The 27,412-nt window shown below is 41.1% G+C and overlaps 1 protein-coding gene and 1 long non-coding RNA gene across 4 annotated transcripts; one reads left to right on the top strand and one right to left on the bottom strand.

Annotated features, from left to right (window-relative positions):
* Positions 1-1,150: 1,150 nt before the first annotated feature.
* per2 (period circadian clock 2) lies at positions 1,151-20,388 on the bottom strand. Of its 3 annotated transcripts, XM_058623798.1 has the most exons (23): positions 19,940-20,388; positions 15,580-15,672; positions 15,314-15,468; positions 14,559-14,680; positions 14,220-14,421; positions 13,548-13,599; positions 12,933-13,075; positions 12,769-12,847; positions 12,549-12,655; positions 12,307-12,460; positions 12,077-12,191; positions 11,713-11,856; positions 11,476-11,566; positions 11,178-11,355; positions 10,654-10,760; positions 10,278-10,484; positions 9,166-9,429; positions 7,754-8,610; positions 7,274-7,390; positions 6,000-6,222; positions 5,589-5,796; positions 3,858-4,008; positions 1,151-3,447 (listed from the first exon to the last, which is right to left on the bottom strand). In XM_058623798.1, exons 1-23 carry the CDS (start codon positions 20,386-20,388, stop codon positions 3,187-3,189), a joined length of 4,479 nt encoding a protein of 1,492 aa, XP_058479781.1. In that variant the 3' UTR covers positions 1,151-3,186. The 3 variants fall into 3 exon arrangements, with proteins under 3 accessions (XP_058479781.1, XP_058479765.1, XP_058479773.1); XM_058623782.1 differs by lacking the exons at positions 15,580-15,672; positions 19,940-20,388 and having other exon boundaries at positions 5,670-5,796; positions 15,314-15,444; XM_058623790.1 differs by lacking the exons at positions 7,274-7,390; positions 15,580-15,672; positions 19,940-20,388 and having other exon boundaries at positions 15,314-15,444.
* LOC131455936 (uncharacterized) lies at positions 16,422-26,154 on the top strand. Its single transcript, XR_009239863.1, has 2 exons — positions 16,422-16,741; positions 19,958-26,154. It is a non-coding gene; the product is annotated as an uncharacterized LOC131455936 (long non-coding RNA).
* The last annotated feature ends 1,258 nt before the right edge of the window (positions 26,155-27,412 follow it).

Raw genomic sequence — 27,412 nt, 5'->3', positions numbered from 1 at the left:
TCTCCCCCTATCACTGATCTACCATGACTCTATCCTAACTGCTCACGTTTGCAATACTTTGACGTCTAAAACTTCCGTAGATTTGATATCAGAAAATTACTTTGGATAGTTAGGTACAGTACTTTAAGACTTTTACTAAATTAATATTATAAAAGGGATTTCAACTTCCACTAAAGTCATTTTCTGCTAAGCTACGTGTACTTTTACTCAAGTATCCCTTAAAGGTACTTTATACAAGACTGCAAAGTCTACTTTTTAATGTTTATAAAAGTTTTATTTTTATGTAAAGCACATTGAGTGTCCCATGTGTGTGAAATGTGCTTACAAATGGCAACCTTAACCAGAAATTAGGTTAAGGTAAGGGATAAATCCTTGTTAAGAGACTGTAAATGAATGGAAGTCAATGCAGTGTGTGTGTGTGTGTGTGGTGACCACACCGGATTTTCAGGTTCCTGTAGGTGTGAACGGTCTCCAAAGGAGAGAAGCTTGTAAAGGTTCACACCTCAGCTTTGACTTTGGAGGAGGAGGAGGAGGAGGAAGAAGAAGAAGAGGGAGCGTATGTAGATGTGAGAGCAGCTCTTTGATCAGAGCCGCTCGTCCGTCCGTCTGTCTGTGGTCGTCACGTGAAAGGAGCGACAGTCATTTACATCAGGAAGGTGAACGTCAAGCACCGCAGCAGCTGCTGTGTCTCGTGTAATAACATGCAGCACGAGACGAGACGAGACGAGGCTGCGCGTTCGCTTTTAAAACAGTCAAACGATCGACTGCGAACTCAAGTCGTTTTCATTCATTTCCTGGACATTATCTGCGATCTGTACAAGACTCTAGAGGCTTCTATTCACGCTATTCACGATTCACTCTACAGCCATTTTACAACACGTTATTTTGTTTCTAGAAACCCCCATTTGATCTTATTTTCCCATCTCACTATTTATTTATTTATTTATTACATATCGTGGAATGTTTTCCATTTTAGCTACTCCATCACTTTTATTCTTATTTATATTTATTTATTTGTAACGTTGGTGTCTCCTCAGCTCCTTTTTTTGAGTGTGATTCCCATTCCTAATGATCTACTCTATATACAGGATTTAAGTGAACGTGTCTGTTGAGGTAAAGTTTATTTCTGTGGCACATAACAAACCAAAGTGCTGTACAAAAATACAAAAAAAAAAAAAACAATTCAGAAATTAAATATGAGCTAAGATAAACAATACACATTGTCTTCAGATAATACAATTCAAATAAGATCTGTTCATGTACAAAAAAAAACCAAGGTATTCTTTTCAAATAGAGCTGAAAGTGAGAAGAGATGTCCCTATGTGTGTGTGTGTGTGTGTGTGTGTGACATTTGAAACCTGTCAAATGTCAAAATAATACCATCGCATGCTTCATTGTCAATGAGGCAACATTTTATTGTCAGGAAACGTTGACAAACACAAGAGAATAATCTCCATTTAAAAAAGGGAGGGGGACAAAATAACAAAAATAAAAAGGTGCTTGGTTGTCAGTAAAGACAAATATCCCAGTCACTGTCTTTTCTCAAAATTCCAGCATGTGCTTCAAATTTCAAGAGGTTTATTGCAACAAAATAATAATTTAACATATAAAAAAAAAGACAAACTGAAAAAAAAGTGCTACGGTTTTAAGGCCAGATTTTTGTGCTAGTGGTTTCAGAGTGAAGGCTCCACACTGTCACCTGGTGTCTTTATACCCCGCGCAATAACCCTAAAGTCTTCACATGTGAAGTGACCACACATTTGTTCTCAGGAATGAATGACCTTCACAGGATGCTTGTCTCCATATTTATGAGGTGGCAACATCAGACAGTTGACAAGTGACACGTGGCTCACTTTTAAACTTTTAAACTAAGGGGAGGGAAACAAACCATCACAATTCTCTCCACTTAATATGTAACAACACCCACCAGAGAAGGATCCTGTTGTTGACGACACATTTGAAAAAAAGTTATTTTTAAGCTGTCATAACTTATATATAAAAATATACATGTATGTCCAACACACTGTTAGTTTGTTATTGTATGTCAAAAAACGACATACAATGACAGTGTATACTTTTTACAGCGGAAACAAACGCAACACCCAGTGGTGCAACGAGAATGAAAAGAATCATTTCAATAACAAATGTTGTTTCATTCAGAAATGATGTGACTTGATGACCTGTTAAAAGCTTGTGTGTTGCACCTGTCTGGAGTTTTTTTTTGTCTCAGTGTCTTCACCACCTCCATCATGACTTTGGATCAGTAATAAAATATATATATATATATGTATATGTATATATGTACAGTTCAATAAATAAGGAGCTATAACTTCCTGAAATGAGCTTTTCTTTAGGTATCTAAAGTGATCTAAAGTGATGTTGCCCAAACTGTTTTACATCCACTTTTTAAAAAGAGGACACACAATCTGACCCAATTAAAAAAATATAAATCATGTCGAGGGCAAATTTGAGTAAAACATAACATTCTATTTCTGTATTCTTTGTGTGAGTTACAGGGCTGCTGTTACAAACTCTTCATTTGTTTACTTTAGTTAAACCAGACATTTTTTCAAGAGACAATTTGATATATAATTTGAGTTACTTGATAAAACTTAAGTAAAATACAAAAAAATATCTCCATCTGTGGGACCTGACCCCACAGATCTATAGGATAGTTAGGATCTGAGCACGTCTTTCGCTGATGGATGTGGTGAAAAGCTTCAGAGACCATCACTGACTCACTACATGCAACACCACAGACATAACAGACACAGAGGCGTCTCAAACCCCGTCGGCTCATGACATTGTCGTCATAAAATGTCATAAAATGCTAAAACCACTCAAGATAGCAACCGTCAGTACACCACACAGCCACATCCTGGCATGTGAATAAAGTCGCCCCTTCTTGGTGCTTGTTTGACCCAACTGCTGTGTGTGTTTGCTGGTCTGCACATTAAGACGTAGTACACAAAAAACAAACACAACAACACAGAGCGGTGAACCCTGCAACACACCCTGGTGCAGCTGATGAGCTGCTAATATTAAAATAAAATTTTTATGTCATTTAAAGTCCATAGACTATATATGTTCACTTTGTACAGTATAGGAGTCACTGTTGCCTGACATCTTACAGCAAGACAGTGACATTAAATAAGAATGTTTGTGTGAAAAGTCTCTCATCAGAGTTTATTGTCTGGTTGGTCGTGTCTGAGAGCCGGGGACAGGTGAAGAGCCAGGCCAGGAGATGATGACAGAGTTTGATGGCTCTTCTCTGGCCCTCTGCTGGCAGCCGCTCTCTGCTGCCTCTGTGTCACTGATGTCCAGGTCTGGCTGATCCTCCACTGCTGCTGCTCCTCCTGCTGCTGCTGCTGCGGCGGCGGCGGCGGCGGCTGCTGCTGCTGCTGCTGCTGCTGCTGCCTCTGAGGCACCGTCACAGCAGGAGCACACCTAGGAAACACAGACAGGTAAAGATAAGGCAGTGAAGTTAGTAAGATCGGGTATTAACTCTTAGAACACAGAGCATTTAGGCTGCTTTTTTCCATTACTATGTTGTATATAACATATATAATAGAGTGTCTTGTATCCTTGTTTTTCAGCACAACCTGTAGGCAATGTGATATTTGTTTCACACCTGAGCAAAAAACATTGTTTTTGTGACATTTGGAAATACGTCACATTTCAAAGTTGGCTTACGCACAATTATCACCACTCCCTCTTTTTTTAGAAAAATATGCGATATGAAACAAATCATAATTTTGACTTATGCCAAAATATTTGAAACTTGAGTGTTTTCCCCCGGAACAGAGTGTCACAGATTTTGAAGTTAAATTCAACTGAAATCAAAGTCGATGTTGTACCTTGATGTCTATGGCCTTGGGCAGACCTCCCTTCTTGATCCAGGGGTAGACCTCCATCAACTCCTTCTTCTGCTCCTCTGAGAAGCGTGGCTGGCTCATCTGCAGCAGCTTCAGCTTCTCTCTGTCTTCTCTGAGCACTCTCTGGATGTCACTGTAGAGCACAAACACAATGACCTTCAATTCACCACCTATATGCGTGTATTTGATAAACAACAATGATGACAATGATAACAGATCACTTCCTCCAACACCTGAACTGACTGCTGGAGGACACCTGAAGTAGCTATGGTTTGACTTGATATAAGGGTGCCACCTTGTGGTGAAATCTGTCACTACAACTACATCCTGAATTTCTAGTGAGCCACACGGAGTCATGTGCAAAGGACAAACCAGGGTATTGTAACTAAAAGCAAATACAAACTATTGGACAAAACCAGCTGCAAAACTGTTTACCCTTGACTGTTTGTCCACCTTGCCTTTTTTAATGAATCAGAAGTTTAGATTTCTCACTTAAAATGACAACATTACTGAGTTTAAACAGCCCAACGCAAAACAAACAGCACCTCAAGTACCAACTGTCTACCAAAGTTTCCCAGTGAAAACACTGTAGAGATGTATGTATGGGCAGTCAGAGGGCAGATATTTACAGCTCTAATACCCGTCGAGGCTCTTTATTCGAACTATATATCCTCTTTATTCTTATTTTACTCTTTATTCTAAAAGATAATTGAATCAAAATGTTAGTAACAGAAAGTGTTGAAGAAAACAGATGAACTTGATTTTGTGTGTGTCAAGCTCAGTTTATATTAAGGTATTTGGGCGCGGGAGTTGTTTCTGTATGACATTATTAAATAAATTATTCTCCTGAGACCGGTTTTAGGGAATTTAGTCTGTGTTAATCAGACTGTGGTTTTTGCACGATGAGTTGTATTTTTCTATTTTCTCGTCGGTTTCCTGTTCTACTCTGTAGTTTCGTCCTCGAGTGTCACTTCTCGAGTTACTTCCTGTCACTGTCTGGTTTCCCTCTGTGGTGAATGTCTATCACACTCTGATGTATTTTACCCGTGTGCAATTATCTCATTTTAGTCTCAGCCTCATGTCAGTCAATCTGTTGAGATTTATTTCCTGTTCCTTCTCCCAGGAAATTTGGATTTGTTTGTCTTACGTGTGTTGTTGTAAAGGTTAGTTATAAAAATATTTTTGTTAGAGCAAAAATCTGGTCTGGAGCCGACACAGTTTTTAATGAGATGCTCCAGATTGTAGGGCTGTAAATTAAATGAGTTTGTATTGACGTAAACGTCCTCCTGTCCTCTCTCACACTTTATCAAACAAAGGAGCAGAATAAGAACTGCTGAGCTTGTAGGTTCACTACAGTAAACTAACGTGTAATGACAGTCACAGAAGCGAGAGAGGAGAGAAATGAAATCAGCGGAAGTGAAGCTTCGGACAACTCTGTGCACGTCGAAAGGGTTTATTCTGACTAAACGCTTGATGCCTATGTCTATGCACATCATAATTGTATTACTTATGTACAGATCAGATCACGGCACCGAGCTTATTTCTGCCTCCTGGCTGAGCACACATCCTCCATAGTCTACAAATAGAAACCAGTGTATTTCATAGGAACACTTACCCTTCCACAACAAACAGAAGGTTGATAACCTATCCTACAGTCGTGTCTAAAGGGGCCACTATGCTACTCCTCATTGGCTACACTCCTCTCCTACTCACCGCGAGGGGAGCTGATAGGTCATCATGACCTTGTCATCAGTGTTGGCCATGAGCAGCCACTGCGGGTCCTGCAGTACATACTTGATGAGGTTTTCGCTCTGCTCCATCTCCACGGGCCTTCCTTCGCTGCTGCTCAAGTGACCTTTGACCTTCTGGCTGTTCTGTGAGGAGTCCACACTGCCAAAGTATTGGCTACTGTTGTTGCTTCCTGAGAACAGAGAAAAAACGAGACTTTTAAAAAGGACAAAAACTTCAAATTTGCCAGGCTTGATGATGTAATTATGCTAAAACAGACTGAATATTAGAATTATAATAAAGCAGACTTGAAAGTGGAATATTTGTACTGATGTGTGTGTGTGTGTGTGGGGTGGCCTAATCTTATGCCAATCATGTTGAAACATAGGTTCAGACCTGTTCCACTGCCAGAGGTCCCACTAGCCGATGCTCTGCTGCCTGATGTTTGGCTCTTAGAAGTCCCGCTGGCTGAAGACCCACACCCATTGGAACCCGAGCCCATGGACCCCGAGGTGGCCGAGCCTGTGCCCGAACAAGAGTCCTCTTGGAGAATAATGTCCAACATATCGCTGGATGAGGAGTTGACGTCACTGTTGGTCCCGTCGCCCCGCGAGCTTGCCTGCCAACACACAAGCATGACAAACAACAGCGTTACAGAGGAGTTTGGCTTCACAGGACTGCAGTGCTCCCTCCGTCTGGTGCCTCCGTAATATCCTGGTAGGTGTCGTGTTGTGTCGCATCTCACCTCTACATTTAGGGCTCTGACAGGAGAATATTTCTGCAATGAGGATGGAAAATTGTCCAATCCAATCACCAGAAACATATCAGGCCATTAAAGGACCAGTGTGTAACATTAAGGAGGGCTGTTACTTGCAGAACCTGAATTTATTACCCCATTAGTATGTTTGTATAAGAGTATAATCTATTTGGTTTTCCTAGCCTTAGCCTGTACTTCAGGCAAGGCCTTGCTCTATGGAGGTTGTCATCTTGTGAGGTTTACTACGTACATGGAGAAGATTGGCTTTTTTTTTCTTCTGGTATGCAAAGGCCACCGTAGTTCTCTGACATGCTCGGGAAACGGAGGGATGAGCAGAGTCTCACCATTCATTTTTTTGACACACTGGACTTTTAAGGTTGATCTTAGTTAAAACCCCCTTAGTGATCCCGATTCTTTTCCACCATTTAAAGGAGGGCAAATACTTACATTTGTAAATAGAACAAAAAAAAAAGTGTTCCTGGTCACATTTCAGCACAATATTAAGAAAACAACAACATGTCTCCAGTGATGCAATAAAAGGTTTTCACTCCTAATGATTCTGGTATAGTTGAGGTCTGAGAGGCCCTGCATGCAAAATCAAAGAGTGGATGTACTGTATATGTGCACATGAAGTCAGACTATGATGCACTATGACGTATCATTTGCATTTAACTCGGTTTAACAATTTCCAAACAGTTCGGTACACCACTTTGCTTCATTTGACTTTCTCAGTCTTAGGCGTCAAAATCAATGACACCCTAATGCATTATTCCTTTTTTGAGTTCATGGCAAAAGTGCAGATTCTAAATCATAAAGTCACAAAAAAGGGAAAACTGTTACAGATATAATTGACATATGGATTTGGGGGGAGTAGGATTGGAGAAATGAAGAGGTTTTCTGATGAGGTGCCTACCTCATTGCTTTGAGCCCTCAGCCTAGAGCACACTTTATCCCAAGACAAACGCTCACAGACACGGGGCAGGCTTGTGCAATGCAATGGTCCAGGTGGACCAAGTAGACTGAGAGGTGGCTAAAGGGATAATAACATCATGTGTTAACACCCTTGGCCACATTTCATCAGAGGAGTCTAGATTGACTGGACTTTACACATGGCATAGCAATACAACAGCAAAAAACTGCGCTTTATCTGTGATATGATATGGAGGAATAACTGAGACTATGGCATTAGATGCCAAAAGCCTGGGATCATGCCACAGGCCACCGACTGGGGTCACACGAACCCCAAATATAAAGTTCAGCGAGGCTTTGACATTTATTCTGGCAGTTTGAGGAGGTTACAGGTGAAGAATATTACTCATAAATGTTGGAAGACATAGGGAAGGAGTGGGACAGAAGAAGTTATTTCCTTGTTTACCTGCCTAAACTTCCTCACCTTGGTCTGTTTAGCGCTTGCTCCCTTCTCCCGTTCAGCCGCATTATTCCCTTGTCCTCCAGAGGGCAGCACCGCGTTGTCCACAGAGAGCTCCAGCTCCAGCAGGTTGAGTGGTGAGCTGCAGCCAGAGTGGAACAAAGGCGGGGATGCCTGACCTCCACCTACTCCAGACTGGGGCGTTGAGGGGCGAGACTGGCCCTCCATGAATCCCTTTGGTGTTTCCGATGATGGAGGGAAGTGGTACATTGGGGTCATGTAACCTGCTTGAGGGGCAAGCTGGTTATGGGCGAGGAACTGATTCTGAGGGCAAAAGGCAGTTGGAGCAGTGACAGTGTTCTGTCCCGGAAAGACAACTGGACCAAAAGGTTGTGCTTGGACGGGGAAACCTCCAGTCTCTGCGTGGTACACTGGCTGTTGTGCTGGAGGCCATATGTAGTTTGGCAGCATTAGAGCCACAACAGGGGTGACAATAGGTGCACTAAAGGGAGCAGGTTGGATGGGTGGAGGGCAGGGAGGGGCTTGAGCAGCCTGGTTTCCCCCAAAACCTCCAAGGGTGGCATCCGTGCGAGGGGGCATGCAATCGGCACTCGGGAAACCCTGAAGGGGGTAACCTGGCATCATGGGATGGTAAGCCATGGGAAAGGTAGACTGTGAGGTGTCAGAGCGAGACCATGAGGTAGGGTTTAGACCATGGTTCAAAAACGGCGGCCGCAGGTGCTGTTGCCTGTGCTGAGATTCCGTGCTGTCCGAGGACTCAATCTGCTTTGCTCGCTTCGACTTGGTCTTCTTATTCCGTGTGCCTCGCCGCGTGTGTGCGCCCGGTCCATGCTGCTTGTGGGAGCGAGCGGCGGGAAGAGCTACAGGGTCAAAGAATAAGAGAATATGAGGCACATTTGAATTCATTTAAACTTGTTTAAAGGGGCTCTATATGTAAGAGATGTAATATCAAGTCATAAAAATGACCAAAGCATGTCATTACAGATTAATATTGAATTGAAATATTACCATCACATAACAATAATGCAGCCAATATTGTCACACTTTTAATTTGGGTTGCCAGCAAACTGCAGCTATGGCTCACAAATGGTCAACATTACCAAACCTAAAAAGCCTCACTAATCTTCTCAAAAGAGGAGACGTTAAACGAGGGTCTGCAGAGGAGATGTGTTAACACAAAGACGAGAGGAATTTGAAGACAAATATACCAATGTGGATAATTTTCCATCAAAGACATTTGTGAGACCAAAGCAACATTGCTACAACAAAGTTGAAAAAGGCAAGAAACAAACCCTCATTCAAACAGAATAAAGGAACTGCTGGGCACCATGTGGGCTGTTCCTCTTGCCAACTTTGTTTTAGCAATGTCCAGAGTTTTATATAATGTAGGTGTGGGTGTGGGGGTTCAGTGGTACCATCGCTGGGGACATGTTGTCTCTGGCGCTCCAGGTACTCAGAGCAGTCGTCTTTCAGTGACGTGAGTTTACGGAGTTCTTTGACGCGATGCAAAAAGGCCTGTTCCTCCTTCTGCGTATGGGCGGCCAAAACCTGCTTGGTCAACCCCAGTTTCTTGTAAGACTCCCTCCCCTGACTGGGAGGTGAAACAGCACAAGGAGGAAGCCCAATGCTCTGGCAGGGTTCTGCCATCTCCCCTGTCCCTGGTACATCCTCTATGATCTCTGCATGGATGACAGCGGAGAAAACAACTTAGACATACTCTAAAAGCAATGCATTGAAAAATAGAAGAAAGCACACCACTGAACAATCCGCCCTGATTGTCACCTCACTAATGGCAAGTACTTTGCTGATGCATGAAGCTTGTTGCATCATGTTATTCAATCAGTGACTGTATGTTAAAATGGACGTAGTCTTTCGGGTGCAAAAATAAACTCCCGTTTTGAAGCCTCGAGATTTGAGTTTTGGCCGGCGCCGTGTTTACCAGGCACCTGTTGGAAATATACCAGCTGTCAATCACACTGCTATCTGCTGTCCTATTTCCTCGGCTTCACTTTTTTTAAATCAGGAGACTATGTCATTTTCATAATGGGTCGATGTATCCAATTAATACTAAGATATGGACCCAGTATTTTCCATGTTTGAGATATACAGTAGATTTCCACAGACACGCACAGTCATTAAGTTGCATTTAAAGTGCTGTGAAAGAAAACCTTGGACTTTTTCATGAATTTTTCTTCTGAGGAGTACTTGTCACAGGTAGAAATTTTCAGACTGCCAAAATGTAACATTAGATAAAGAGATAAAAATAAAATAAAATAAAATAAAATAAAATAAAATAAAATAAAATAAAATAAAATAAAATAAAATAAAATAAAATAAAATAAAATAAAATAATCAAGCACCAGATACAATAAACCAAAATGAGTGACATTTCAAAACAGTTACAATAAAAAAATACAGGTAGAACTGCTAATCGTCACGCTGGCTGTTTTTTTGAATTCACAATAGATAACAGTTGAACAATATGTTCACTCTGATAATAAATGACATCATGTAAGATGCACTGTACCTGACTCTGGTTGAGGTTTCTTGTCCCCAACATGCACTATGGTGCTGCTATAGCTACACTGGCTGGTTATGGACACCACGCTTTCTGGTTTGTTAGGTACAGGTAGGGGCAGCGAAGTACCCACTACCGCTGTGGCCGTATTACTGGACTTTTTGTCTTGATCATCCAAAGCGGAAACACCAGACTGATCCTTCAACAAGGCTGGTTCTGCCAAAGAGAACAGAGAAAAAACATACTGATAATGGTCTGGCATTGTAAAGGCTGAGAGAGAAGAGAGATGTTTAAAGTGTCAAGAACTTTAAAGGGCTTTTGTATGATGAGGTGACAATAAGTGTCTTGTATAATTAAAAAATAAATAAAAAGTACGAAGCCACACCTTTATGTCCTTTCTGTTTGTCTTCATCCGAGTTGGAGGACATGGTGAGAGAAGAAGAATGGCACTTTCTCTTCATGGTGATGGGAACATTACAGCTCTCCAAATATCTACAGGAATCAATGACAATATACAGTATAAGTTTTGACAATTTCACCATCTAGAACTATTAGAAACATCACAGAACATGGAGTGAAATATTGTACACCCTACTAATCATATATTAATAAAATGCATCGATTGCTCTAGCATGTGAATCAATGTGTAGATGTAAGCTGAATTATGTCATCTCACATTTCTATGTACTGTATATACCTCTTTGTCATGCACAGTTGTGCCTTGTTATTACATTGCATTTCCATTAGTATCCATTACTTGCATTGTACCCTACTTATTATATGTTCCAGGATGAACAACCTTTAACGTTTAAGTATACAAGGCTGGATATACTGTGTATTCAACTATATTCTTTACTGGATAATCCAGGATCATGGCTACTGCTCCTGAAAGTTGTATCCACTTTGTACCTGATGACGCTGTCTAAACAGCTGATCTGTTGGTAAGAGCACACGGTCTGGTCATTGAGGGCCAGCTCCTCTTGGAAAGACTCCTTACTCTCCTCCACATTTGACCAGGTCTCCCTCCAGTTGGGAGGTGCTGCCGAGTCTTTGGGTCTCACGGCTGTTGTGCTCTTATGTGCAGATTCTATTGGCGAGAGAGGCGAGCAGTCATTGGACCAGTGCAGCATAAGGTTTGCTCATACAAGACATTCTCAGAGTCACAAAAAGACACATCAGCATTCTCACGGTCTCTAAGGCTACTTACTGCCAATGCTTTTCTTGTGGTATGCTTTGGTTGCCTGTTGCTCCTGGCACTTCTGAAGGTGAATACCCTTGCAGATTTCCTGAAAGGTTCGCTGTGATATAGAGACACAAGACAGTGTGTATTAGATTCTGTAGACAATATATGTAACTGTATAGATTTTTTTTATTGTAAAATCCTCCCCAAGTGTGACCACCAGGGCTGGAACACACTGTACTAAGAATGTTATGGTTTACTCACGGGTCTAGCCTTGCTGCTCAGTTCCTCCTCTTCCTCCCAAATCATCTTAGTCTTACTCACACTCTCACTAGAGGAGGACATTCCTAGAAGGTGGTCATTGCTGTTCAGACTACCGTAGCCACTGGATGTGCTGTTATGAACTGGCTAATCCGGGATTAAGACAGGGAAGAAATGGAGAGTCACAAGGCAGCAAAGGTGTAGAGCTGTCTAAAATAGATAAAAGTGTCACTCTACCATTTCAGTTTGAACTTTTAAGGTGTTTAGGTCTTGAGGTTGCTCTTACATACACACTGTCATGATGTTGTTTTATTCCTGTGATACCTCAGCTATGTCATTGCTGCTAACTTCTAGAAGCTTCTCTCACCTGTAGCAGGAGGCGGTGGATCTGCTCGGTAACCTCCTGGATGTCAGAATCCATGGAATTCATCTCGCTGATAGAGGAGACTGGGGCCGAGAAGACATCTTCGTTCACAGGGCCCCTGTTAGAAAATAAGGACAAACACCACTTGATTAAGATGCATCTACATCAAACAGATTTTTGTATTTTTTTTAAAATTATTTTTAACTCAGACATTACAAGATTAAAATACTCACATGCGGACTTTGTGTCGCCCAATGACAAACGAGACTTTGCGACTCCAGGGATTGACAAAACTAGACCAGCTGGTGTCTAGAATGATGTACTCTCCATTCCGTGCACAGAACCGGACGGATGAGTGGTCAAAAGGCTGCCCTGCACACTGATGAACTGCAACCAAAGCCATGAAAACATAGTTAGAATACTGTGTGGACATAGGAAATATGTTCATTCATCTTTTCTAATTGTGTGAACTCACTCTTTCTATGAATGGCCAGCATGATCGGTCGGTCACTGGGATGCAAGTGGAGTAGGAAGGATGTGCCAATCAAGTCCTGGGGGAGGTAGCCAAGAAGAGGAACGGCCCTGATGTAAACAAAACACATGATGATCTCAGCTTGTTAGTTAACGGTGTATGTTTTGACTCTGTGATCTCAGAGAAAAATACCCAACGTGTCGAAACTTGTGCCAAGGCTTACCGCTCGTCCACATCCTGGAACACACAACTCGGAGTGTGTGTGGTGGTGAAGATCCGCTTGTCTGTTGGGATTCTGGGAGCTGTAAGGGCGAAAAATTGGATCGTTTTCCTTGACACTCTATCGAGATCTTTGTCTAAATTATAACTTTCCTTCCAGGTACTTACCGTCGTAACCAGAGTGAACTCTCTCAGCCAGGAGAAGGCAGCAAAACTGGTCCTCAGCATGTACCGGGTCCTGTACCTTCATCAGATAGGGGGTCATGCGGAACGGATAGTACTGCATATCGCCCTCACACTCCTTGCCACCACTGTGATTTATATAGAAAGAGAGCTTCATTATTAAATGGTCCGTTTTATTCAAGCTTCCTGATGCTCAACTGAGGTTTATGGATTTTGGAATACAAGATTCTGAACACATGGGGGCACTGTGTGATAAGGAAGCTTGATAAGGAAGAGGAAGTGTTCATTATTAAAAGTGTGCGTCAAAAATCTCAGGTTGACTGAGATTAATTTGTAATATAAAGATAAAGAAATCAACTGAACTGCCAACACGTACAGTGATGTGTGTGGTTCCTGTCTGCTGCTTAAGTGTCAACCATTAAAGTGAAGCAAAAATGCTACGTGCGTGCATATGTGTGCGTCACTTGCCTCTTGGGGAAAAAAGCATGCATCGCTTATGATGTCACAACCTCATTGAAAAGCATCTAGAGTGGAATCTTAATATGAATGAAAACTACAAACGGGTACGAGCGGCAGATGGCTGCACAGTGTGCCACTCACCTGATACGACAAAAGAAGGATTTCTCTTGATTACAGTCAGGCGGAGAAGACTCTGGAAAAGGAAAAAAAAAATTGTAATTCATTAATTCATAGGTAACACTATACAACCCTATGATGAATGCTTGCAGGCAATTCCATCAAAAAGGGACATGGGGGGGATAAATCACAACAGATGAATCATGTTAAGACATGATTTAGACGAGACATGTTTCAACAAGTTATGAGGCCATGGACCAAGTCCAGACAAAATGAGTTAAACTGGAGAGAAGATAAGGAGCGCTGCTCTGAAAATCATCTCAAAAATCATGACCATCTGCAGCTACAGGCCCAAGACTGATAAGCTATTCTGACAGGAAATAAAGACATAATTAGTGCATTCAGACTGGAGAGTTTCCAATTGTGGCTCTCGCACCAGAGAGAGCTCCGTCTTTTTTCAGCTTCGCTGAATGAGGAGTACGTGCTCATCTTTTATGAATGAGATCGGGTCAACTTAACTTTGTTGACAGCAGCCTGTTTCATACTTCCTGTCCATTTTTTATGGAACTATCCCTAAACTTTAGTCTGTCTCAGTTTGCTTCTTCTTTATACTGTCTGTCTGTTGCAAATGAAGTAACAAGACATAGCCATATTAAAAACTTCGACTTGACTTATCATATTTTATGCTTTTTGTACCTGCACCAGTGGACATGCTCCAGGAGGGCAGCCGGTAAGGTGTCGTAAAGCTGTAGAATACGCTGACGTCTTGCGGTGTAAGGAACTCCACAAACTTTGAGTTTTTGAACACATCTCTTTTGCAGTTGAGGATGGAAGCAGCCTGATCAGAAATGTAGACGATCCTTCCTGTGATGAGCGACACCACTACTGCAAATATGTCCTGTAGACAAAAAGAAAGTAACAAATCAAACAAATCTGGCAAAACTAGTATTTTAAAGCAGAAGCGCACCTAGTCTTCTCATTGATATATGACATCTTATACATCATCGCATTTTGAATTATTATTCAGTTACTCACGTTGTTTTTGAGGGTGTATTCAGAGGTAATGCTGTCTATTTCCTCGATTGTATAAGAAGACACATCCACGCCCGACGGTTGACTGTCATTAATCATCAGAAGCTGGTAATACTCCTCATTGGCTGCAAAACAGACACAATCGCTCGTCACCAACCGATTAATCTACTACTAAAAACAAATAATATCCTTCACAACCATCTATTGTGTTGAACGTCCGTAGCTCATTTCTGTTAGTGCACCATTGCTCACAGAAGTGCAGACAGAAATGTTCCCTCCTGTTTGCTGCTGCGTTTGCTTCACCATTAGCTGCGGACATATTCGTGTAAACTAAATCATACTAGTGCAAATACAGATTATAGATTACAGATTACAGAAACACTTAGGTCAGTTCACACGCACAAACACATTATTTGTTACGGAGCAACAAACAAGTGTGACATAGACTTTGTTAACGAACACTTCACCTCATCATCATCATCATAGCTCCTGAATCAGTTGGTAAGTGAGATAATGCACACATACATGTTTTCCATATCCCCATTGAGGAATATGCAATGTCAATAATTGTCTTTGTTTTCATTATTTTTTGCTGAGTTTAATGTGTTTATTAATTCAGAGAGGCTGGTCATCTCAACAGCTCCCAGGTCGTGTTGCTTAGTAATGACAAACGCATTAGGTCCCTAAGTGTGAAATTCAGTAGCAACACACAGACAGACAGACAGACAGAGAGAAGTGTGATGCTGAAAGCCCTCTACCTTCCACTTGTTTGACACAGCGCAGCGCATACTTCAGGGTGTTCAGTGTCGACGACTTGTTTTTGTGTCTCTTCTCAGCAGGCAGATGAAGCTTCAGCTCTTTCAGGGTCTTAATCACCTCCTTCTGTGTCTTGGCTTTAGCCGACTCCTGACTACTGCAGGTTGGGAAACGGCACGAGTAGAATGTCAGAATCAAAATGTACAATATACGAGTCAAAAATTAGACTTAAAGCCTACAAGTTGGGTGAAACAGTCACTGCTCTTACCTGCAGCCGCTGGTTGACGGATTGTCCTGCTCTGAGCTTAGTAGACTGAAGGCATTAGAACTGCCAGGAGGAGAAGGACTGTGGGAGTTGGAGCTGTGGGGGAAGACATGAACAACTCAACATTTGCAAAACAAATTTACAAATTAATGCATTATTATTATTATTATTACTACTATCACTATTAATAACAATACTAATGATAATAATAATAAAAAAGGGGTGGTTGGGTAGGAGGCTTTTGACCCTGCAAGTACTGTACAATACATTTCTGACAGTTAATGAATGCATCTCCTTCTCCTGCTGTTGAAAAAAACAGCCTTACAATGTGGGGTGTTGTTAAGATAACCTGAAAAAAGATCAATGGGCTTCTGCCTTTGTGGACATGAGTGGGGAACAGCAGGCCAGGCATGAAGTTTCACTTCTCATTTAAAATGTGGGCCATTAAAAGAAACACTTCAAATTTGAGGTCACTCTCACCTTCCTGAAAATCTTAAGTACCTTTTCCACCTCAAAGGAGTGCAGAGTACTACAATACAGTATTACACATGCTATTAAAAATGAACTTCCAGTTCAATAAATGAATTGCAAGTCCACAGTACAAGCGTCACTCTCAGACTGGTGCCTGTTGGGCTATTTTCATCATCGATTGCTCCTAGAGGTGTGCAATATATATGTCTACGATAGAATCTTAATTGTTGTTTTAACGATGTGTGATATCACAATATGGAGTACGTTGAAATCATTTTACAAGAACCAATCAAAACACGCCTTCTTTTTTTTTTAAAGGACGCACATTCACTGCACGTGACTGCGGCGCATGCGCATTGAGAACACATGCCGTGTCCACGCTTCACAACAAACCAAGCTAGCGTAGCTGCACGTATGACTGCAGTTAAACACGAGTGAACAAACAGCGCTTTAGATAGAGTTTGAGATAAAACACAAACTCTACCAGCCTCGGAATCGACGTTAGATTTAATAGCTAAACGTGGATCATGCTCATTCGCATGGAGGTGTTTTGACTTCAAAAACACTGGCGTCAGTCTATGTTGGAAAGCGGTTATCGTCAAAGACGGCTCGACAACGAATTTGTTTCACCATCTGTGAATTAACCACCGCACAGAATATGAAGAATATGAAAAGACACGACCGGCCAGCTAAGGTACCGACAAGAAAACTCACTCACAAACTTTGGCAGCAGTTAAATGTGTATCCACCTTCTCATGTTAATGCCTTGTAGTTCAAATATCGAGTATTGTTTACATTAGGGGGTTTACTTAAGTGTCAGTTTAAAATGCTCTCATGATAGTTTTTGTTCCTTGTTGTGCAATTAGTTTAAGTTAATAAATAAGACCTGTTTTTCTTGAACAAGTAGTTTTTTGTCAATATTATCATTTACATCTAATATACTATTAACAAGAGCAAGATGTTACAACAGGTCTTCGATGCTTTTACAAACCTTTTTGAGGATTGCAAAATATCGCCAATTATCATTATCGGCAAAATCCCAAAACATTTTGGGATATTCTTTTTCATATTGTGTATATAAGATAGCTGACAAATACAGATATATACAGTAGACACACAAATAAAGCTTAAGTCAAGTATTTGTGCTGGACTCTAGTCCACTTAACCAAGGACTGTACTTATGATGACCACTGTATGTTAGACAACAAGCTTAATCTAAGGCTATTAACAGCTGTCTGAGATACTACCCCACTTTTATTAACCTGCTTACCTGGCTAAGAATAGAAAAAACCTTTATAAATAGCCTCTCTAAGTACCAAATGTAGCTTCCAGAAGCTGGTTTTAGACTTGACAGACTGAACATGTATTACGCCTCAGCAGGATCCTTTTGCAGAGTGGTTCAAATGTGCTACTGAAGAAAGCAGTTCCTCTTTTAGTTTATCTACTCCACATGCCAGGTGGTCTTGGCTAATTAGAAACTTTCCACGGCTGGCCCACATGAACACCTGACCTCTGAGCACATCAGCTGTACGTTAGGATATCCCGTTACACTGCAGGGACATGAATAACACAGTTAAATGACTGCATATGAATAAGGCAGAGGTGGGCGAAAAGCTGTCTCCATTTTATATGATAAATGAGTAACATGCCTTTAAATAAATACAAATTCAAATAACCTTGAATAATTTAAAGTTGCAAACTCAAAGTGTACAGAAATAATTTCTTGTTAGAAATTGAATATACTACTCATAACAATGTGAGTACAAGTCTATAATACAATAAATATATAATATATAATCACTTTAAAATAAAAATCGTTTAATTCTCATAGAAAACGATATGTGGCAAATATAGTGTTGTCGCATATACATGCGCAATATAAATATTGCATATCGCAAACGACTGCTTGAACTGCGATAATGGAACTGCATCTAATTGGCACTGTGCTTCACGGATAAGGTGTTTCTGTCATCAAGCAGTATAAAAATAGTAATATGTAATGTAAAGTAGTGAGTAAATATCAATATACTCATATAAATATCAACTTCACCTAAGGTGGCACAGTCATGTGGAGGGGTAACCAGGAGTTTTATGTCCTTCTGTTTTTCACTTGGTACTTCAGCTTTGTAAATGATCCATAATTTATAAAGTTACATTAGCTGCAGCTTTAGTCACCACAAAAATTTTTTGCAATTACCTCTATATCAGAAAAATCATGTTAACATAAAAAAGGGGCAACTAGAGGGAGAGTTTCAACTGAAGAGAGAGAAGAGCAGCACACAAAGAAGTACTTAAAGTTGTGACGTCAGCAGAGGAGGGAGTGGGAGCTGGAGAGTGTACGCGCTGATGTAGAGCAGACAGGAAGAGGGAGTGGTTAAAGAGAGCGAGGAATGGTTAAAAAAAAAAAGAGTGAGCTAAGAGAGGACGGGCTGGGAGTGAGAGGAAAAAGGACATCCAAGTATAAATCTCTGCTCGCTCCGCCCAGCACTAAACAGAGACAAACACTGCATTGCCATGGCAATAACAAGTAGCTAGAGACTGGGACTCAACCCATTTGGTATTGAGCAAAAAGTCAAACTCTTGCCTCCAAGTTGACATCAATCCAGCCCTCCTACTGGGAGAAGAAGTGATTTCTTTCCTCTCTTTTTTTGGTCAAGACAATCTGACCACTGTCTAGGGACACCGACTGACATAAAAGCATATTTTGCATGACTAGAAAATAAAATAAAACTCCTTCTCCTCTCTATAGTTGTGCTGTGCAGTATGCTGTGAATGTTACAGAGAGTTGCCACATGCTGACAGTAGTTAACATGTTGCCACTGACAAGTAGACACTTAATAAAGCATAATCCAAGTCTAGTGTGGTACAGCTTGTGCTGTAGAGTACACGCCAAGGCTAAAATATCATGCGGCACAAATACTAGGACCATAAAAAGACACCCCAGATATAAAATGGACATCTGTGAGATACTAGAACCAACACTGCAACCAGTGTCTTTTCATTATGTATACACAGTATCGGCCTGTTAAATGTTCAACTGCACATTCATTGTCATCAAATATTTGAAAAAGGACATTTTTTTAATTTGCCCGAGTCCAAAGTGTGTGTTTGTTCTGAGTCTGCAGTTTGAGAAACAATATGGTTGGGCAGACATGGATAAGGTAATCAGATTACAAAGATAATTAAAAAAGTGTAATAAGCAAATTTCATTTGAAGAAAAGAAGTACAATGTGTGTAAAGAAGAAGTCAAAAGTGTCAGTAATACAAGCACTGGTGAGGTAATGTTTTCTTCTTCTTTGTTAATTTTTCTCAGCATGAGGTACAATTTTTTTTTTTTTACCATCTACGCAGGAAACCTTTTCAAACAGTGTAGTGAGTGAAATAGTAGTAACAGCAGCTGATGCTACTTAAATCGGCAAAGAAAATGGCCACAACTTATTAGTACAAGACAAAAAACACATTATCTGGATGTAAAATGACCTTTATCCATGAACAGCATTTCATAATGGCGGGTTTATATTGATGTCACGGGTTGTGCCCAACTAGGAGGGAGAGGGTAATTGAAATCACCATCATTTAAAAGCTTTTCATTTTTGGTTTGTGGTCAAACATTTATTATGGTCTAACAAAACGAATATGAGCGAAGTGGAGTCACTAATGTTTCAATTGCATTTCCTGGCCAAGGGTTTGTGATGGCCATCACTGAAGCCTTGGCCCACACTCAGACATTAGTCAACTCTGACGAACACAGCCGACGCTGATAGCTGTAGCGTGACGTGATTGTTTTTTGGTTTTTTTTCCCAATCCAATTGAGTTCAGAGACATCAGTGTTTGATAATATGTAAAGATTATTCACAAGATAAGTTTCCACCCTTCCTCAAACCCCACTCACCTCTTGTTGCTTTCTGAGGACTCCAGCAGGGCGGAGTCTTTGCTGGTGCCATTGGAGCTGCCCACTGACTCATGGCCGTTGCTCCCGTTACCGTGACTTCCGTTGCCGTGACTTTCATTGCCGTGTGATTCGGTCCCACTCCCACTGGACCCGCTGCTCTTCATCTCCACGTCCTCCTCGGGGAGCAAATGGGAGTGGGTGCTTTTGCGATGGTTGTGCATCGTGGCGGGCGGCTCCTGGCCGCTGCTGTCACTGCCCTCTGAGGGGAGGCCAAGTTCAGCACCACCTTGGCTGTAACCTCCTATCCGGTGCAGCTGGGCCATGGAGCTGCACCCAGAGGCCCCCCTTGTCATGGAGCTGCTTGAGGTGGACACTCTGCACCCTGCGGATCCATCCTGGTCCTCCAGAATCTGGAAGTGGTAGGGCTTTGAATCTGAGTCGTCTGACATGAGGAAATGTCACGTCCTGGGCTTGTTCCAGGTGAGTTAAGTTGATGATCAAAAACACAATTACCCCATCCCCCACAAGGCTGTTGCAAGAGGGAATGCAGAAGACAGTGGATTGATCTGTTAAGAAAGGGGAGAGCATACAATGTAATTAATTCATTAATCACTACATAGCAACACAACCAGGTTAATACATTTCCAACAAATGCAAAGCATCCATTTTATTGCGTTAGAATATCGACTGTTGTGAATGAACTAATCAGCTATGTGAATAATTGCAATGCCTCCGGGGAGCATACTTTGATGCCGTACAAACAGGAAATTAAATTAATGGTTTTGTGGAAGACAGAACCACATATTCATTTAGTAATCATTTGCAAAAAACGCGCACAAAGTTCTGACCTCTGCAAACCCCTGCGGTTGCTTCTCTGATGTACAGTAAAAAAAGGTTTGCTGGTGGAGACTTGGGCCTTTAGGATCAGCAGACATGTCCCGTCTGACAACCTTTTCCAACCTTTTGAAAAGGATCATAAAACACCTTGACACCATTTATGTGTACTCCACCATGGGGCGACACCTGGGAGTTAGACCTGTTTTCTGTGGCCAGGTGATCCAGCAGCCTACGGAATACGAGTGTCGTTGTTTATACGAACATTAACATTAGCATTAACAGCGAGGTGTTTAAACTGGAAACTAACCATTATCAGATGGAAAAACTTTGAACATATAATGTTGAAAAGAAATGCATGGAAGCAATTGGAGGAATGTTCTGCTTCAGTCCATAATGCCACAGAATTATAGTGATTATACCATTGTTCTGTGGTGTGTATTTTTACTCTTGACACCTTTGCAGTAAATGCACTACGGTGAATTCCAGTCAAATTTCCACTTAATTCAAGTCAAACACATTGGTCTGAATTACTGATACAGACACTATTCCTGGAGCTGGGCAACATAAAGTCATATGAAAGCCACATAGCATCTGAGTATAGTTTCTGGGCTGGCTTTTTCCCTGGCATAACTTGACTAACTGCTGACATGCCATTCTCTGCGTCATGGAAAGTCTTTTTTCCCTCTCTTCTGTAGACACACAGCTGAACAATACAGTTTACCTAAGCTCCATGGTGATGTGCAAGTGTTTATTTAGTCAAGTCTTTAGACTAAAGCCCACACAACCACTTAAGCATTTGTGACGTAGTTTTTTTTATTTTTTTTTTACCTGCCATGACTCTCACATTGACACAGTTTTTTTTTTGTTTTTTTTTTAAATTAGAACACCTGCAAAATGCACTACTTGCTGCACGGCAAACACAAAAGTGCAACATCAGACTACATACAAGTAATGCTATGAACATTTCACATCCTAGAAATCATTTGATATAGATTTCCAGTGAGAACTTGATCCTGTCTGACTGTTACTGTGCTAAACCAATGACTGCAGTAAAATGTCTATTAATGATCAACCTATCTGAAGGACCACTGCCAGATGGAAGCCAGGAGTGAGTTCATTGTCCCGGCTGCTTATCACTGACCTGTCACACATGGTTGTTCCTACAGCTGTGAAAACTGGGTCATCGCATGTTCAATGGAACATATATGTAGTGGCATAACATAGTGGCCCCACTGTGAGTGAGCTTTGTAGAGCAGTGAGTTTGGCAATGTCTTGCTGAGTAACGTAAATAAAAAAACAGCATAGAAAGTCCTATGTCGCTACATTTAGTATAATGCACTGCCAACCTGGGAGATTGTGACTCAACATTTTCAAATAAAAATCACAATTTCAAACGACACAATGAGCAAACTGCATTCCATCTTTCTATTTTGTTGTAGGGTTGCGACAGTTATTTGATTTATAAAAGACATTAAGTAAAAGACTGAATATCTAGACTGAATATCTAGACCTATAACTCTAAATTTCAGTCTTGTCATGGGTGAAAAAACACTGAAATTTGTTTGTTACCCTGAAGATTTTTATGTCAGAGCATTATTTCGTTATGCCAGTTTCTTTTCAAATTTATAAAATCAAAAAAGAAAAGACAAGACATTGGAGCTGTGGATGGCACAGTGTGACTCAAATATTTACTGAAAACATGTGATGACATAACAAACATACATATGTCGTTTCTGTGTTTATGGAAACAGCATAGTCAGGGCGGGGTGTCACCTGACAATGACACTGAATTAATTCAATTCATCCTATTAAGCTGCTGCAGGGAAGGAAGTGGAAAAAAGAGTTGGGACACAGGGTATCTGCACTGAACAGATTATGAAATACTTGCTCACTGTATACTCAGTTTGCAGTTTGTCCTCTCTGGATTCTTATCAGTACAGTCACATAGTTTGGACTGATATGCAACCCTTGAGGTAACAAGTGCCTGTGAGTTATCTCTTGTGAGGAAATGACAGAGGCTGATCTACAGCTTGTTCCTCCCTCATTGACCTACATCTATATGCACTGACATAACAAACAGCTGTAATGTACTCAATGTACTCTTCCTTCCACCCACTTCAGCTATGGACTGAAAAGAAAACATATATTTCACACACAAACTGATCTGGCGCTATCCCGTGTGACATACCAAACGTCGGACTGCTCTGCAACATGATCTGCTCTCAGAACTCCAATTCAAACACAGATAACCTCTGACCGAAGCGGAGTAGGAAAAGGCATTTGCAGCCACCATATCGCATGCCAAAATGGTGGGTGGGGACATTTGTACCCAGAGCGACTGCTGCAGCGAGATAAGCATGTTGTACACACGTCAGTAAGGTGAAGCTGAATGTCTCTTGCCATCCCAGATGTGCAGCCAATATGCTCCATGTCATGAAGTTCAGTGTTACTAATGCTAACAGCTGAACATTTTTTTATGACTAGGACTACGGGTAAAATCATATTTAAATGCCACACAGGAGAATCATTTGGATCCAGAGCCAGTGGCCAGTAATCATGCACAATGTGCCATGATTTTTAATGAATCAGTTCATCAGTTTATCAAGTATATGCATAAATGTACAAGGAAAACCTCCAATAAAAGCTTATCATCCAAACTTAAAACAAACGCAAGTATTTTTTAGTATAGGATCCGCTGAGGTGATTAAATATATATGCAATATTTATGAATGACCAATCAACAGTATTTCCTCATGAAAATGATATTTGTTTTCACTGCTGCCATTCTTTGTGAACTTGCTGCAACATAATATGTTGTCAAATATTTAATAACCTACAAGTTTTCCACAATACAAGAGTTTTCAGTGGACAGTTAATGATTTTACAAATGTCCCTATGAGGTAGTGACTATTTGCATCAATAAAGACAAACTCCCTTCAGTCTATGCTAGGGGTGTGAAATCAAGAGAAATTCAAAATCAGTTCCACATGCTGAATTTCAGTTATTTAGGATAATCATGAATAGGGAACATTTTAGAGACTGGCTAACCAACATACAGTGATTTACTTTGAAGTACCACAAGGGGGAGCTAGAGCCAATCTCAGTTTACATGGGGCGAAAAGTGGGCTAAACCCTGGATAGTTTGGGGGTCCATTACAGCGCAAACATAGGAAACGAACATCCAGCAAATAATCTCCAATTAAATTAACATTTTTGGGACAGTGGGAGTGCCTGGAGAGAACCCACTTGCAAACGCGGAGAACAAACATCACACAGAAAGGCCCTCGGTCCAACCGAGATTCTGACCGGTGACCATTTTGCTGTGAGGCAACAGTGCTAGCCACTACGCCACCATGCGACCCTTTTTCCAGTCATTCAAGGAAATGATGTAGGCATACCCACATTTGTGGCATGGCTGTTAAACACAACTGCAGAAAAAATGCATGCGCATCATCACAAGAAATAATCATCAACACAGATTGGTACATAACACAATGTTCCATTCTGTAGCCAAATATATTTAAGTTTCCTTTATATAATGTGTTGTCTCTATGTTGTATTGTGGTTTCTCATGCAAGAAAGTACCAAAGCAAATTCCTCGTATGTTTATTAATTACTTGGCAATGTTATAATATTTGCTTATTGATAACAACTGATGCACAAATTGCTTAACCTGAATTAACTTTTATTGGAAGACACTTGGCTCTGCCTCCCCAATCTACACTGCAGAACACTTAGATGTAACTCTGTATTAGATTATATAAAATCTATATAAAACACACAAAACATAGAACAGAGAAATATCTGCAACTTTTTATCTGTTCAGATATCTTGTTGTCGTTTTTATGACATAATCAATTCTGAGAGAGATGTATATGTTGTCGTGTTAATTTAGGATAGTTAAATTTATACATGTATATTGAATGTAAAAAAAAAAAGCAGTGAACAGTGTGACAGGCAGCATGTGAACTTGTGCTGCTGCAGTAATGCATTCTTTATGTAAGGCTGAACATGTGAGTTTTAGACTCTGGTTGTCTACAACTCAGCTCAGCAGCATCGTGATATAGTATTATATATTATATTTTCATATTATATGATCACATGTAACTGTGTAAATATAAGTGGGGTAGCGCTGCTGTCACGTCCTGTGGGCAGGGCTGCAGCTGCAGTCCGCTGACTGTAGTCCAGTGACCAGGATTGACCCGCTCACCCACTCTCTCGCTGCACTGACACAGTTATGCAGCTTTCGCGCTTCACGTCCACGCAGCATTATAAAAAGAAAAACTCAGAGAAAGCAGAGCTCGTTCACTGGGTTGACGTCTCCGTCTTCGTTGTACAGCTAGTGTTATATAAAACAGCCTAAACTAGAGTAAATAACGAGTAAAACTCTACCAACCTGACGTAAAAGCGGCGCCTCTGGAAACTGTGGAGTTAATGAAGCGTTGGTTGTGGAGGTGACCGTCACTGAAGCCGCTGTCGTTTCGAGGTTCGTGTTTTGATTCCGCTCTCTCCCACTTAAGTTCCCTTACACCGGGGAATCTGTCCTCTTACTCTCCGGCAGACACTGACCTCATTTCCAACACTATCCCTAAGCGCCTCCCCAGCTCTGCGTCCATTGGCTCGAAGAGCTGTCAGTCAATGCGTCACGGCGCTTGGAGCCAGTCGGCGCCGACTGTCTCTCTTTTTTTTTTTACATAAGGGTGTCACTACTTTCACGTGGAAACCCACGGCCACCGGCAGCATGAGAGGGGCGGGATCAAATCACTCCGACGCAGCTGCCGGTGAATGAAACGATGCAAATGATTGGCTCGTGGCGGCTCAGCAGCGGCGACTGTTATCTAAACTGTTATACAAGTGTGTGTGTGTGTGTGTGTGTGTGTGTGTGTGTGTGGTCAGTGCGGTTTGAACTGCCTGGCGCAGACATTAGACAAGTCCCTCGTAAAAATGTGATATAACACAATGTGTCTTTGAGTGTGACCATTATTTCATTTACTGTCATCTGACCTTACATTAAAAGGTCAGTGCAATGTTTCACCAGAGGCGGCCCAAGACAGTCAATCAGACAATCATGCAGCAAAAGTTATGCCATTTTGGCAGTAAATGGTGCTGTTTACATCCATAGACATATATATATAACCGGTTGCACATACCAAGCAGGTAGGCAGGCAACACATGTACTTATTTGATTGTGTTTCAAGTAGGAATAGCCGGTACTTTCCCTTGGGGTACCAGAGTAATAGTATGGTATGGGTGGAGCCTCTGTATGTGATGCATCTGTGCCGCTGCACTCACTTCTCACTACTTTCTATTATAAGTGTGTAAATGTTGTACATTACTTCAGTATCTTATCTTTAAAATAAAACTTTTTATTATCATGATCTTCTTTGTATTGCCTATTTTCTTCTTATATTTTGTATTTGCCATTATGTAATATAGTATATTAAGCATTAGCAGTTGCAATTGCAGTTGGACACAATTGCACACTTTTTATTAATACACCTGAATGTTTTTGCATGATTATGAGTTCTGCTGTACAGAGAAGTCAGTCTAAAGTCCCCCTAGTGGTAGAGTTTGGTCTGGACCCATGTCAACAATACCTGCACTCAAAATCCCCAAACCAAACAATCTAACAACAATAATAAGCTTGAAATCATTCTTTGTTTTACAGTTTTATTGTTGTGCCGTTTACAGAGTGTGACATTTCTTTCCATCTTCTGTTTTTGAATGACACTATCTGACTGCTACACACTGAGCCCGTCTCTGTTGTCACTGCAGAAATTTCTTTTTCTTCTCTATTCTTTCAGTGTATTTTTCCTGCATCTGGGCATCTGGGCAGGTTGAATCTGTAGCCAGACTGCACCACTTTAAACTCTGTAAACAGAGGGCGGCTGCAGTCCCTGAGATTGCACAAAAGCAAAGAAGACAAAAGGGGCGAGGGCGGATTCAATAAAAATATTTTCAGAAAGGCCTCGTCAATAAATAAAACCTGGAAGATTTGTGCTTTGTGGCACGTACTGTAGCATCCACATGATGCTCAAAGGACATTTGGTTGTTGGAAATGATGCTCAGATGTTCAGATGCACCTGCACCATCTCAACATGTTGATTGTGGTGCACAGACTGGTTCTAAAAGAAAGAAAGGCAACAGTAACTAATACGACCACTGGCCGGTGAGTGTGAGCTCAATAATTGAATTAACTTCCTCGATACCTTCCAAAATGTTAATGAGTCATAAGGGGCTGAGTTGTTTCACAGCTCACATGGGCGAGGGGTAGCACCCTTAACAGGTTGCCAATCTATTTTAGGACAGATACACGTCAACATACACACTCACATGTGACCAAATGATTTTGATATTTCCCTTCTTACACACCAGTAAAACATTTACATATTTAATACCTCTGTTCACACATAGGTGCTGTGATGCTGTCTTACCATCTGTTCTGGGAAGAGACACCATTGGTAGAGACAACTCAGATCACGTTTTTCATGCTCTCATAATTGTGAGAAATTATATATGCATGACTTATCTATCAGTCTGTCTATCTATCTATCTGTCTATCTGTCCATATATCCATCTATCCATCCATCTATCCATCTATCCATCCATCTATCCATTTATCTAGCCATTTATCTA

The sequence above is a fragment of the Solea solea genome, chromosome 1 (assembly GCF_958295425.1).
Source record: "Solea solea chromosome 1, fSolSol10.1, whole genome shotgun sequence".
In the NCBI taxonomy this organism is placed as follows: Eukaryota; Metazoa; Chordata; class Actinopteri; order Pleuronectiformes; family Soleidae; genus Solea; species Solea solea.
The sequence above is the reverse complement of the archived record's forward strand: the minus strand, read 5'-3'. Positions and strand labels throughout refer to the sequence as shown.